At 40.2% G+C, this 16,214-nt stretch overlaps 1 protein-coding gene across 1 annotated transcript in view; it reads left to right on the top strand.

Moving 5' to 3' along the window:
- CASKIN1 (CASK interacting protein 1) overlaps positions 1–16,214 on the top strand; it is a 1,590,276-nt gene that overhangs the window by 1,111,469 nt on the left and 462,593 nt on the right. Inside the window, 1 exon segment of the mRNA XM_044089212.1 lies at positions 14,248–14,346. Coding sequence (XP_043945147.1) covers positions 14,248–14,346 — 99 coding nt within the window.

The raw sequence follows: 16,214 nt of genomic DNA, 5'->3' as shown, positions 1-16,214 counted from the left end.
TGTCTAGACCAAATAGTGCTTCCTCCAGCACGTTTTGTTTTGGTTATAGGATAGAATTCTATGAGTATATCACAGATAATTCAGACTGTAAAAAATATATTTATTTTAGATATTTAAAATGGAAAATATTGGGCAAAGTCAGAAAGTGGAGCAAAAGGATGATGTGAAGAGAAATTGCTTCTGTGAAGCAGTGGTGTCTATTCAGAGTACACTGCAAGAACAAATAGCTAAAATTAAAGCATTGTGTGCCTTGTGGCCTTTATGAACACAGGACAATACAATGGAGTAACAGAAGACAGTTACTGAAGAAATGTGCATAAACTACTGTGCAAAGCAGGGCATCAGCCTGTGGAAATTGACAAGCCAGCTGTCAACAGATGTTATATATTTGTATAATGGGAAGGACCATTATGGACTATTAAAGAAATACCATTAAGTGTCAGCTCCATTGACATATAGTGAGAACCATGATTAAGACACAGGCAACCTAGGTTTCATTAATAGCCCAGGCATCTGATGGATGCCTACCTCAGGAAAGAGGGGAGATTGAGTCCATCAAATGTCATGATCCTTGGAGAAGGAGCAATAATTTAAAAGACAGTCCTGATGTAGATGTTGGACCACCAAGCTGCTTATGCGTTAGCTTTCTTAGTGGATATATGAAAATAGGAGCATGCACTCAAATAAGAGAAGGCATAGTAGTCACCATGGTGATACAGGTCACATGTCATCCATCTGGGGAACAGGAAGGGATAAGGTCTACACAAATATGTCTTTATTATGTAATTGTCAATCTGGGCCAAAAGAGCCCCCCGGCTGTCTAGATAATGGCACTTCTGGACAGCTCATGCCCTTGCTGGGGATACCCAGTACAGGAGCTAAACAGGTTTAATTTGATTGGTAGAAGCTTGATGTCTGTCAGGTAAGAGGTCCAAAAGCATATGAAAAACAAGAATTACTGCTATGTAACCAAGTGAGGAATGTCCTATAAAACAAGTAACAATCTTATTAGCACACTCTTTCACTGTTTTACCCTTTTATTTCACATACATAGCTTTAAAACTGTAACATAGTATTACTCTAACATTACTTTTTAAGGTAAATACTGTTACATTATGAAGTCATCACTGTGTGCTTTCTGAAGTACAAGCAATTATATTTGCTAGATTTTACAAAGCTGAGCATTGTAACATGCATTTTATAACAGAAATTGGCATAAATCCTTAATGCTGATTTTCTCTATAAAACAGTACTGCTGTGGTAACTTAATTGCATAAATATTCTACCACCACTACTGTTTCTTTTATTTGTTCTTTCATTTATTCACTCATCTCCAGTTACCAGATTTCAGGCTGATGTAATGGACTTACCTGGTCTGAAGTATGAAATAGAATATAGCACTGTGAAATGCAACTTAACATTCTTCTAGTCTACATTTACAGCTGTTCCTGGTTCATGCATTTAGATACCATGTGGTAGTAGCACTGGGTACCTAGTAAACATTTTTAGGTACCATGTGGTAGTAGCACTGGGTGCCTGGTAAACATTTTTAGGTACCATGTGGTAGTAGCACTGGGTACCTAGTAAACATTTTTAGGTACCATGTGGTAGTAGCACTGGGTACCTAGTAAACATTTTTAGGTACCATGTGGTAGTAGCACTGGGTGCCTAGTAAACATTTTTAGGTACCATGTGGCAGTAGCATTGGGTGCCTAGTAAACATTTGTAGGTACCATATGATAGTAGCACTGGGTACCTAGTAAACATTTTAGGTACCATGTGGTAGTAGCATTAGGTGCTTAGTAAACATTTTTAGGTGCCATCTGGTAGTAGCACTGGATGCCTAGTAAACATTTTAAGTACCATGTGGCAGTAGCACTGGGTGCCTAGTAAACATTTTTAGGTACCATGTGGTAGTAGCACTGGGTGCCTAGTAAACATTTTTAGGTACCATGTGGTAGCAGCACTGGGTACCTAGTAAACATTTTTAGGTACCATGTGGCAGTATCACTGGGTGCCTAGTAAACAGTTTTGGGTACCATATGGTAGTAGCACTGGGTGCCTACTTAACAGTTTTGGGTACTATATGGTAGTAGCACTGGGTGCCTAGTAAACAGTTTTAGGTACCATATGGTAGGAAAAATGAATAATCCCAAAAGCCAGCTGAAAACACTCCAACTTTGTTCTTCACACAATATTCCAATGACTAAGCACTTCTGCCAATAATTTGGCTTCATCAGAGTCATTGGATAAAACAAATCTAACAATTTATATAGTTTCATCAATCAAAGTGTTAACCAATCCTAAAAGCAGAAATTTAAATATCATTAAATATCATTCAGTGTATATATATATATATATATATATATATATATATATATATATATATATATATGCAAATGCAAAACATGTGCTTAGATGGTACCTATAACAATTTAAAAACTATATTATTGTTGCATAAAGTAAAATAAAATAATGTAATGTGATATTGTATAGTGGCCCACTTTAAAATCAAATCTTATTTTATAAATATTACTAACATTAAAAGTTCATAAGGCAGCTAATATATTGAAGCAATACAAACACCATAAGAAATTGTGTAAAAACCACTAAATAACATTAGCTCTTTGTTTCAAAACAGAGATGAATGAGATACCCTCATTTAAACCTGGTGGATGTGTGGCATTAAGTCTAAGCTACCACCTAAATTCTTTGTTTTTCACCATAAGTTTATCATCACCTCCCCTGTCACTTAGTGGACACGATCTATAATGAAAAAAATGAATTTCTTAAAGTTAGAACAAACTATGCTATGTCCAAACAATGCATTGTGTACATTTCTCGTTTTGATAGCTCTCAGATGTTCAGCAATTCTATCTTTGAGTCTACGAATTGTTTTGCCCACATAGAAGGCATGACAGCTGACACACATTGCTACATATACCAGCATAGTTGTGTTACAACTGCATCTTCCTGGGCATGAAAGGACGTAGTCATATCCATGTAGTGCCACATATGGCCCGTCGTTAATATAGCGACAGTATCTACAAGCCCCACACATGTACATAAGTGAGTTGTGCCATCTAAAATTGTCCCTTTCTAGTATATTCTTAACATTCTTCCTCCTACTAAAAACAATATTGGGTTGACACCCCAACCTTTCTTTGGTACTATGATCCAGACATACCTGCCATGTCCTATTTATCATTTCTGTCAAAGACGAACTTAAAGAATTGTATTTCAAAATAAATACATCAGAGTTTTCTTTTTTATTTACAGATTCTACATTGGCACTCTATGTCAATATAGGGAAAAAAGAAGTTGATTTATCACCTACAACCTCACGTCTCGTGGATAACCTATTTCTAAAAACATCCCAACCAGGAAGTACATTTCTTTTTAAAATGTTTCGTTGTCACTAACAAGCCTCGACAATCTCACCATCTGCCCTTTAACTATACTTTTTCTCTGGTGGTATGGATGACAACTGTCGAAGTGTAATAGTGAATTTGAATAGGTCTTCTTCCTATAAATATTACTCTGCAAACTCATGTCTTTTTTTTCCAGGTGGGTGTCAAGAAAGTCAATTTCCGATGCATGCCAGGTGCATGTAAATTTGAGGAATGTGGTGGTGGTGTTCAAATAATCTAAAGAACTCTTTACCTCATGTTCCCCTCATTTCCATAAAATTAAAATGTCCAGGAATCGGTTGTATGACACGATTTTATCCATAAATTCAGAGGGAAAAATAAAAGTTCTTTCCCAATGTAACAAAATCAAATTCGCATATACAGGTGCACATCTGGCACCCATAGCAACGCCAGCAACCTGATGAAACAGTTCATCATCAAAACTTAGGTAATTGTTCCTAAGAACCGTTTCCTTAAGTTCTACCAAAACATTTATTTTGGTCTTGTCTATCTTTTCACTGTAAAGTAGGGATTCCCTAAAATACATTAACCCTTCTTCGTGAGGGATGACTGTAAATAAATTTACCACATCAACGGTAAGAAAAGAGTATTGGCTCAAAGAGACTATATGTTTCAGACACTGTAAACAGTGCCATGAATCTCTTAATATGTGTTCAGCCTCCTTAACTATGTATTGGGTTCCTGCATCCACAAATGCTGCCAAGGGTCCTGTTTTAGAGCCCTTGGCCACCACTATAGGTCTAAATGGTGGATTGTTGACATTTTTGTGGATTTTCAGGATCCCAAAAATGACTGGTATAATGGGGTGGCACACGCGCAAATAATTAATTTTATTTTCAACCAATGACCCTTGGTATAAAACATCTGATAGATACAGGTTCACTCTAGTGTAGGCCCTATTCATTTAATTCCTTGACACTCTATTATATGTTATAGTGTCATTAAGGATGTCGTGCATTTTAGATATGTAGTCAATATGGCCCATAATAGCAATACCTCCACCCTTGTCCGGCTTCATGATTCTCAATTCCTTATTCTTAGCCAAATTAGTCAAGGTGAGTTTCTCTTCATGGATTAAATTACTAATGTTCACAGAGTGTTTTTTGTTTTGAATTAAACTTCTGAATTCTATTTCATACATCCTTTCAAACATATTCACATCCCTATGGTTTAGGGGCATGAACAAACTTTTCCTTTTCAGTACCTCAGTTGTGTTCAGAACTGTGCTGTTCTGATCACTAAAGAAAAGTCTTAAATTTAGTTGTCTTGTATACAATTTAAGATTAGTGAGGACATCAGCTACATCCAAAGTAAATAACGGCACAAACTTAAGTCCCTTACTAAATAACTTAAAATGTACGTCATGTATAACTAAGTTAACTAAAGTTGTAAATACAAAAGCCCTGACTCCTAAAAATGTCACACATCATACCATCAGGGTGTTCAGGTAAACTAGCCAACTCAAGATTCTCAATGTTAACAACAAAGTCACCATTAGACACATCAGACAATGAGTTAGAGTCATAAACGTCAATTAGTATCTGTTGTACCTCGGCCCTTGGTACCTCCTGTTATAAAATTTCCTGTTTGGGTAGTAACCGTTGTTCTGGTTCCAAGAACCCCCTTCCCTTTTGTTCTTTAGCCATTCCGACCTCCTCAGTTGAGGTTGTTGGTCTAAAAAACTGTCACGGTTGTTGTAATTGGTACCTAAACTGTTCTCAGCATTTCCAAATTGTCCATCGTTATTTCTATGTTGTTCTCCTACAACATTGTTGTTGGCACTCAGAGTGTCACTTGCTTCTCCTATAGGATATACACAATTGTTCCTATAGTCAATTTTGTCCCTCGCTAGCTTTTTCTGTTTTACACTAGCATTGTTTTTTACAAAGTCATCTAAATTCTTTAACAGTTTCTGATAACTGACAATGTGTTGAGGAAACACAAGATCAGTAACTATGTTTGTATTTAAAACTGTAATTTCTTTCTCTAAAATTGCCAACTTACTTTGGTTATTCCTGATAAGAATATCCAACATTTCGAGACCCATCTTGTCAAATAGGTCCGTGAGTTCCCGCTATGCAGTTGTGTCTTTCTCAACACCAAAGGGGAGCTTCCAGATTCTTAAACCCTTCGGCACTTGTTTGAGCACCAAAGATTTACTCAGAAAAACATTGTCCATTTGAAGAGCTCTAAATTTCTTACAAACCCTTTCAAAATTTTCGAGTTGTTTTTTTCAATGTGGGCCTGTCCTCCAAACCAGGGTTTGAATTTGGATCTGAAAAGCTGATTTCCGGTGTACGGAGCCATTCCTTGATGTCACATCCTCACGGTGTACCTCAAGAGGTTCCCACACTTTCAGAGTCCATCTCCTCCAGGACTGGTGAGTGTAAGGTAAATAGTTCTGCCTGTGTGCTTGTCAACATGGGTATAGAATGCCCACCTGCTTCTTCTCTCGTTAATAATGCAGTCAACCTCTGAACCGAGGTCATCAATTCCATTATAGCTGCCTCCATAGAATAAGTTAAAAAGCAGTGTACAGAAGTGTTCCAGCAGGCATGGGATATAAGACAATACTCAAAAACAAACAACAACCCAACAAGGGTAAAACTAAGAATTAAAACAAATAATCCCAAAAGCCAGCTGAAAACACTCCGACTTTGTTCTTCACACAATATTCCAATGACTAAGCGCTTTCACCAGAAAAAACACAAAACACTAGCAAGGGACAAAATTGACTATAGGAACTGTTTAACCTCTCCACAAGACCATTAGTCTTGGGGTGGTAGAGAGTCGTCTTTAGGTGCTTCACCCCACAGTAATCACACAGACAAGCCAGCAAGTCTGACATGAAATTGGCACCTTTGTCAGTCAGTATTTCTCTTGGGAAACCTACCTTGCTGAAAATCTCTAACAAAGCATGTACCACCTTCTCTGCATCAGTGGAGGACAGGGCCACCACCTCAGGGTATCTAGTACATAATCTATTACCACCAGACTATACTTCTTCCCAGTGGAATGTGGAGTACTCAGAGGCCCCACAATATCCATAGCTACCCTCTAAAATTGCTCCTAATTCATAGGCAAAGGCATCAAAGGAGCATTGACCTTGTCTCTTGCCTTGTCTACTTTTTGGCACTGCTCACAGCTCCTGCAGTACCCTGTTACATCCTTTTAAACCGAGGCCAATAAAAGTTCTGAATAATATGTCTCTCTTGGTACATTTTATGCCCATATGATCTGCAAAGGGAATGTCATGGGCTATGGCTAGAAGTGACAGATGGTAGGCTCTAGGCACTACCAACTGCTGTATTACCTCATCCTCTATCCCTCCCACAGGGGTCCACTCTCTGTACAGTAACCCTTTGTTCCAGTATACAGACTCCCCCTTTTCTTCAAGAATCAGGTGTCTCCCTAGCTACCGCCCTTAAGCCTCTTATTGTAGAGTCCAAGAGTTGAGCCTGTCTCAGCTCTATCTTTGTGACCCTTCCCAGCTCCCCAATCACAGGAAGCATGGTATCCTCTGATAGCGGTGCCTCACTCTCAGCCTGGGTACTTCCACTCATTTCTGTCCTTGCAGTAACTCTGTCCAAGGGAACATCAGTACTTACCAGCAGCTGTGGTTCACCTTCAGGCTCACTGCTACACAGTAGCTCCCTCCCTGAAATAACGACCTCACTAGCCCTGGCATCAGATGTGGGGTTTGTCTGGGTCTCCCCAGGCTACCACACCCACATGCTTGTCTCCAAGCCTAACTGCATGTAACTGCATGCACACAAGGTACTGCATTATCAGAATCGCTCCATATCAATACATCTACAGGGATATCCTCAGACACACATACTTGCTTGCTTCCTTTTCCACCCTCCCAGTCAAGGTGAACCCTGGCCAAAGGCATTTGGAATGGGGTCCCTCCTAAAGCTCTGACTGCAGTGGACTGCCCAAGCAAGTACTGATCCTCTTTACCACTGCAGGCTTCACAATGGTTATATCAGAGGCTGTGTCTCTCTTAACAGTGGCCTGTTTTCCATATATAGATAGGATATAAACTCCAGTGAGAGTTTGGTACCCCTGTTGTCTCCAGACAGCTTACCACTGGCATACTGTTATTCCTACTTGCTGACTCCCCCTCCTTTTGTTCCCCACCTTGCCTCAGTGGATATTTGTATGCTACATGGCCTCTCCAGTTATATTTAAAACATTGAAACCTTGATCTTAGTTGTGTATCTGAACTAGTGGCTTCCCCTGTTACTCGTGGACTCTGTTAGGGTGGTTTAGGCTGCCCAGCATGGGTTCCCTTATATCCATGTGCAGCACTTGGTATCCCCTTCTTGTGCAGTGATGCACTGCTTGCTAAGTAGTGATCCCCCTTTCCCCAGCTCTATAAAAATCATAAAACACATTCACTCTTCCTACAGGAGCTAATAACCATTCTCTGGTACACACATTTCATCTCTGGCTGCAATCAGAACTGTAAGATATAGTCTTTATGGCCTAAATCAAGTAATTTTCAAACTATTCTTCAAAGTTAGCTGTACTGAGATTAGCCTGTTCTCCTCCAGTGCCCTCTGTGATAACCTATACATTTCAACAGTTACAGTCTGACTTACTGGTATATTTCTTTTCTGTCCAGCAGGACCCACTGTTAATGCATTTTTAACACAAGCTGCTTTACAAATACATTTTTCGACTCAAGCATCTGTACAAATCAGTTTACTATACAAACAGCATATAATTCTTTACAAAACTCCAGCTAGCTAAGATAGTTGGCAATACCTCACATCATCACAGAGACCACTAGACAACAAGCTTTACTTTAAGAAATATGGAAGCTGTTACATGTTTTAGCCAACAAGCATTAAATTAAATACATTGGGAAGTGTGTGTGGGGGGTCCTAGGGAGCAAACTTTAGACATTAGTGGAAGTTTGTTTTAAGGAAGTTTGTTTTGAGGAAGTGTTTTAGCTGCTTTTCTGTATATATAGACTTCTCTGTATATGTGGACTAGCTACTTATTCTGCAGTATTACTGCCACTTAAATCGTTTTTCAGTTGTGCACTTGCCTTGCTTCATTTAAAAAGTTTTAAATTGCTAATTTTATAGAGTTTTAATTGCATTTACTGTTTAGGACTACACACTCAAGTGTGTTAGCCTTTTTGTGTTTATTTGCTGTATTATTGCATTGTTTAGCTTGTTTCAACAACAAAAAAATATATACTATCTTGTTTGCTCATTTCCCACCTTTTCTAGCCAGTCCATATCCCAGGCCTTGCTTGTCTCAGGACTTTATTTTCTGTGCTCAGAGCTATCCAGACCTTGCTGTGGCAGAGGAAAGTCCTACTGCTCTTCAAATTTTCCCTTAAAACTAGCTGGTTTCTCAGTAGGAGCACTAAAATCTGAACCCCTGTGACTAGCACTTGCTCTAGAACCTGTTGGAAAGCACTAGGAAGCCTGAAACTGATACAAGCACTCAGCTCTCCTTGTCAATAAGGAAAAATTAATCATAGGCACTAAACAGCCTACAACTGCAAAGTACCTTGCAAAGGTAAGGGAAAACAGCTCTTAAACCTTACAAAAAAGCACCTAAACAGGCATGTCCAAGGGTCAGCTTCCGGTGATTTCTCCTGTCCACCTGGTGAATCTGGGCATACTGGGGCAACGCGGCAACTGCCTCATGTACACAGACAATCTTCTCCTCCTACCACCCAACACTACAACCTGCGAGAGATGCACTTACATAGCCAAACTGGAAGCAAAGCTCTCTCCGGTCAAGACTGTGCTAGACAGTCAAGAGGAGAAGGCTAACACCTGCGTTGCACCTCTAGCAACTCATAGCCCTTCAAAACCCACACCATCAACTCTCACACATAGCAACACTAAACCCACATATGTGGAGGCCCTTAACATTAACCTACCAAAGCAACAAGGACCTCCAAAGCCAAAATGCAAACAAACACCAATCACAACCAAAGTGACACATAGCTCACAACACCAGTGTGCCACCCAACAACAGCCCCGAAGGCAAGACAATGTACCCAACACTTTAGTCATAGGTGACTCTATAGTAAGGCACACTGATGTCCCACTCACCAGGCTGAGTAAGGAGAAAATTACAGTCAGCTGCCTGTCGGGTGCCAGTATCCACCACATAACGCATGCACTCAAGTCACTCCACAACAAGTACAAATACGACTCTGTCATTGTCCATGCTGGAGTAAATGACTTGAGATGTACCTCCCTGGACTACATGAAAAGAGACATGGAAGAGCTCTTGGATCATGTGACCCAGGCAGGTATGACCCTAGCCCTGAGTAGCATCCTGCCTTCACCCAGAATGATACCACAGTATAAGGACAAAATGATTGACTTCAGCAATTTGCTAAGCTTCTGGTGTCATTCAAAGGGGATCCAGTATTTTGCCAGAGATGGTCTGCACCTGTCACCCCTGGGATTCAGGTTACTGGCTAAAGCTCTTGCCACCCCTATAGTGTCTTTTTTAGGCAAGGTTCAAAGGATAAAACCACCACCACAACAGATACAAGCATGCAAAATCTGAAGGTAATGCTACTCAATGCTAGAAGTCTAAACCTCAAAATGCACTCCCTCGAGGCACTCCTAAAAATGGAGAACATTGATATCTGTGCAGTGACTGAGACCTGGTTCAAGGCTCCAGAGAGCACCCCTGCAATATCAGGCTACAATTCTTACCACAATTTCTGGCCACAAAACCAAGACCGAAACACTAAAGGTGGAGGAATGTCCATATTCACCAAGGATATTCACACCTCCAGGCTAGTTGCCCAACACAATGCATCTGAAATTCTCCAGGTGCAACTTACACTAGGTAAGATTGCAATCCAAATTGTAGCTTGCTACAGATCCCCCACCATACCCCAAGATTCTCACTACACCTTCCTAAACATACTGGAAAATATTAAGATACAACCAAACACCCTAATACTGGGTGATTTCAACTACCCTGCCATTAATTGGGAAAACTACTCGGGTACCAACTCCTTTTCCCAACGGTTCTTGGAATTCATAAATTCCAATGCCCTGGATCAACTAATCCATTGTACCACCAGGGGATCCAATATCCTAGACCTAGTCATTACCAACATGGGAGATAGATGCTCCGCACCAGTGGTCACCCCCTCATTGGTCAGGTCTGACCATAAGCAAATCACCCTTGACATCCACATCCCACCCCCCCCCCCCAGTAAGGAAACCTCCTTAAAAACTTCTCCAAAGCCAACTTCATGCTACTGAAGTCAGAAGTGACAAACTTCACAACACTCATGCAGACGGGATCTGGAAGTTCGACTGCAGAATCCTACATTAAGGCACTGTACGAGGACATCCACTCGTGTATGAATCGTGCCATCCCAAATAGAACCAAGATGCTCTTCTCCAAAAAAAGGAAGCTAATCTGGTGGTCCCCTGCTATAAACAAACTATACAACAGAAGTAAGAAACTGTTGCAGAAAAGAGGAAAATCCCAGGATGCAAAATCTCCCTCACCAGCCTCAGTAAGAAGCTGAGATCCCTCATAAAATCCTCAAAAGCTAGTTACAAAAATAAAATTGCCAAAGATTCCAAAGACAACCACAAGGCATTCTATAGTTATATCAAGAATCTAAATGGCTGCTCAGATCTGCTCTGAGCTACAACAGAATGGCATTAAATATAATGATCCCAAGGATATTGCCAATATCCTGGCAGATCGATTTAGTGCCAACTTCACTCCCCTCTCACCCCCTAAAGAGCCCATCTCAATACCAAAAGATTGCCAAATTCCGGTAATCACAGCCACACAGGTAGAAACAGCACTCTCCAAACCTAAGAATACAGCATCCATGGGACCAGATGACATCCCAGGCTGTGTACTACATGAACTACAAAATGAACTGGCACCCCACCTAAGTGTCATGTTTAATCATAGCCTCACCTCAGGCTTTGTGCCCACTGAGTGGCGCACAGCTACAGTTATCCCGCTCCACAAGGGAGGATCTGCCTTGGATCTCTGGAACTACCGTCCCATCAGTCTGACAAGCCTGATCTGGAAGGGCATGGAATGCATTATTATGGAACTTATAAACAAAGACAGTGGCAACCTTCAGACACTGGACCCCACCCAGTTTGGGTTTGTGAAGGGCCGATCTTGTCTCCTGAATCTGATTGACTTCTTCAAATCAGTCTCCAGAGCTGTGGACGAGGGTAAGGCGGTCCACACAGCCTATCTGGACCTTGCCAAGGCCTTCGACACCATCCCCCACTCTGGAATCATAGATAAACTTACTAAGCTGGGCATAAATCCCTACGTCACTCGATGGGTTGCCAACTGGCTTACTGACAGAACCCAGACTGTAAAAGTAGCCGACTCCAAATCCAGCTCCAGACAAGTGACAAGTGGAGTACCTCACGGTTCAGTCCTGGGACCACTCTTGTTTGGCATCTACTTCTCTGAAGTACAGGCCAACACTAAGGGACTCTGGCTAACAAAGTTTGCAGATAACTGCAAACTGGGAGCCATTATTGAATCCCCAAATGATGTCGATATTCTACAAAAGGGCCTTACAGAAACAGATGCCTGGTGCCAGAGCCATGGGCTCAAGCTTAATGCCAAGAAATGTATAGTTATCCCCTTTGGAAAAAAACATGTACCCATGAACTACCACATATGTGGCAGGACACTAAACATTGAAAGTGTGATGACAGACTTAGGGACACAAGTGGACAGTGGTCTCACTTTCGATAACCACATCACCACAACAGTCAGGAAATCCTTCTACGTGGCACACCTCATCACTAAGGGCTTTTCATCCAGAAAAAAGGAGGTCATTGTCCCACTGTACTCATCCTTCATTAGACCCATTATAGAGTATAATGCCCCATTTGGTATGTACCTCACAAGACATCTGCAACAGCTGGAAAGGCCACAGAAATACCTCACTAAAAGAATCACAGGCCTAAAGCAGATGCCATATGCTGACCATCTAAAATAACTCCAGCTATACTCTGTGGAATATCGTCTACTCAGAGGCGATCTCTGCTTAACATACAAGGCCATGTCAAACCCTGAGCTGTTGGACATGCTCCACTTAAAGAAATCCCAGTCCCTCAGAGCCACACACTCCAGGGATCTAAACCTTATCATCACAATGAACAAAACATGCTGGAGGGATAGGTTCCTGACCCAGAGACTCCCCATACGCTGGAATAGACTGCCCATACATGTCAAGCAGAGCGCCTCATTGGCCCTCTTCAAAAGGAACCTTGACCTTGATGATTGGATGGGAGATAGGAAATTCACCCCGGGGATCATGTCAGTCGCCCTGCTAGACAGGGGCCCAGAGAAGTAAATATTGTGGGAAAAAATTTCCAGGGAATTGTTATGGCTAGGCTCTCATAGGCCTTAGGGCCGATAGCCTAGTACCAACCTATGAACCTATGAACTTAAGTGTGGGAGGGGGGGCTTGGGCAACAAGCATTACTTTAAGCATTATGGGAATTGGTAGATAGAAAACATTATGAAAGCTGGGAGAAGGAACCTAGGCAGCAGTCATTACTTTAAACATATGGGAAGTGAGAGATTACGTCTAGAAAAAAAGCATTACTTTAAACATTATGGAAGCAAGTGTGGCAAACACTAGCCAGTGAGCATTGATCATGGGGAGAGAAAGAAGAACCCTAGACATAAGCACTAGCAGATAGTGCATTGTAAGGGTTATGTACAGCTTGTGTATCACTGTACCTTTCCATCTTATTTATACATCCTGTTTGGTAGGACTTTTTGGGATATATAGCAGAAGCCACAACTATGCCCCCAGTAAAAATAATTTATTCATGATATAGCCAGGCAGCGCTATGCAACGAGGTCCATGGTGGCACTAAATCACAGAGCACACCCTGCACTACCTGGTAAATAACTTAATTCACAAGTCTCATGCCATGCAGTGATGTTATTTATTTTTTTATTAAGATGCTGTGTTGCAGACACAATGCATTCTTGTCTGCTACGTACATTACATTTAAGAAGGAGACTAAATTTGTATTATGCAGTCCAGAACTGACATTTTCATAGTGCATAATTATAAAGGTGTACCAGGTTTGCTTGATCTGCTGCAGAGATGGAATAATAACAAATCCCAAACCAGTATTTTCTAAAGAGCTTCTAGTGGGGAAATTACTTTCATGTTTCATTAAATGCCCCTCTCAGGCAATCATTCTACCACTTAAAAGTTGTTTTCTTAGGCTAAATGTTAATGCTTTACTTTTAGAAACAGAAGTCCTTTACAGCATAATTATATACAAGCTTGAAAATATGCTAGATTGTGTAAACTTATCTGTTTATAGAATCATTGGAAATACAGCAGGTATCTTACTGAAAGGGCTTTTGAATTAGCATTTTATGAAAATACAAGACTGTAATACATTCCTTTTACATTAGTATGTTTTTTATTAATGCAAGGTATAAATAGAGCTTCAAAGTACAAAACTGTAATTATGTGAAACTCAAAAGGCACTTTTAAGGATGCTTAAAATAAAACAAGAGTGTTTTCAATGATGCTTAGATAAGAGCAAGAATGTAATATTGCTGAAAAAAGTAATATTTATAGATGACAAAACAGTATGGTGAGTTTCAGCTTTATAGTTTCTGCAATCTGCATTAGAAAGGTAATATAATGAAACTAAAGAATATTGATGTGGTACTGAGAAGCTTTTTACCCCATGTATCTTAAACCATTTTGCAGGCTGCTGTTGATGTTAACATAGGTCAACAAAAGAAGTTACTGGTGTTTCTGCTTTGTTTAATAAAGGTTCCAGAGGTTCAGAATCTAGTCCAACACCTGGTTCTCCGGCAGCTGTGACCGTACCCCCTGCAGAAGAGATCTGGGTACTACGGAAACCATTTGCAGGTAATATTATGTCTCCATAGTTGTAGTTATTTAATTGCAGTTTGAGTACCCATACCACTGACAGCATTAAGAATTTGTATTAAATGCCTGTAAAATGTATAAAGAAGCTTCAAAATCTTCAGTCTGTTCCTACTCAGTAAGGACATGTTGTAGGAAAGCAGATATAAGTAGAACAGCCATTCAATGGGACTTGGAATCCTTAAACATTGTAAGACATTAGTGGATAAGAATTGTAAGAATTAAAGATTTACCCAAAGAACTGTCTGTATTTCACAGAGTATAAAGTTAATGATTATAGCAGCAATGTATATAAGATAAAAATGTATAAATAATTTACACCCTTAAGGATAGATTAGAACTCTTAGGTGTAGTATATACCTAAATTACAAAGAATAATTAAGTGAAATTTAAAGTACTATGAAAAGATGATTTTTCCACCAGTACACAACTAACATATGCAGGCTTCCATAACCATTTTATTGTGAGAGTCTACAAAGTTACATTATATTTAGTCTACATTATGAGTGTATGCATGACTTCTGGAACAGGAATGCAGCACATGTTGATAATATAGCTGCGTTAAGTTGACATTACATTAAAGTAAAAGTCATATATACAGTGATCAAGAGGTGAGGGATACCACCATGAATGTACTCACTACTGACCATGTAAATAAGGCCAAATGGACTTCAACAACAAGCTGCTTTTGCAGTCATCTTCTTCTTCTTCTACTTCTTTCGGCTTTTCCCGGTTAGGGGTCGCCACAGCAGATCATCTGTCCACTCATGATTTGCAGAGGAGTTTTATGATGTTGAGTTGCCAGCCCGGCACCCAACCTTCCACAGAAGGCACACACACGCACACACTCACACCTAGGGTCAATTTAGAGTATCCAATCCACCTACAGCATGTCTTTGGGATGTGGGAGGAAACTGGAGCACCCAGAGGAAACCCACGTGACCACAGGGAGGACATGCAGACTCCGCACAGAAGGCACCCCAGCCGAGAATCGAACCAAAGAACCTCTTGCTGTAAGGTGGCAATGCTAACCGCTGCACCACCGTGGCCACCCTCTGCTTTTGCAGTCATAAGGACAGAAATTTGCTCATTAATTTAGTATGTACCTGACTGTCTCAGTATAAAACCTTGAAAGCTTTACTAAGGTCTGCCAAAGGATGGTTTAAAAATGTGTGTCTACTATATGACTACCAGACGCAAACTATGGGCATTTAAGAGTGATAGTCTGCCAAACTGCATTATGCTTGGTTTCTATTAGGGACAGGTATGCAACTCCTATTAGGGACAGGTATGCAACTTCTTTTCAGAATGAGAATGCTGTACAAGCCTTTAATGCAATGGTATTACATAAGAAGAAAAAGTCATATATATTTCACCCAAAAGTGTTATTTTACTTCACTGAAACTATGGTAGCTCATCCTCAGCCAAAACATAGACACATATGAAATTATAATTATTACATGAAGTTAAACTTGTGTGCGTGGCTTTATAACTAAAATCAACTAGGCACATTATATAACTGAATGTCTTGTCACATTTACCTTATTGTTTTGCAGGAATGTTTGTAAAGGTTTTAGAGATCTTGTCCTATACTGGTTAGATACTACCAGTACAATAACAGACAGGGTGCTCTGTTTTCTTTTTTGTCATTTCAGCCAAAGCAAACATAAGCAAACTCAAACAACTATGAAAATAATGTTTTAATATACTATCTCGCATCAGAACTAGAAACAATACTCGTTTCTCATAAAAGATGTCATTCATTTGTCTTTCTGAATAGTATAGTGATGAGGAAAAGAAATACAGAAAGAAATCGCAGCTTGGATAAATGCAGCAGCTTAACATAAACA

This window comes from Protopterus annectens, chromosome 12.part0, assembly GCF_019279795.1.
Source record: "Protopterus annectens isolate FY-2018-M chromosome 12.part0, PAN1.0, whole genome shotgun sequence".
NCBI lineage: Eukaryota > Metazoa > Chordata > Ceratodontiformes > Protopteridae > Protopterus > Protopterus annectens.
The sequence above is the reverse complement of the archived record's forward strand: the minus strand, read 5'-3'. Positions and strand labels throughout refer to the sequence as shown.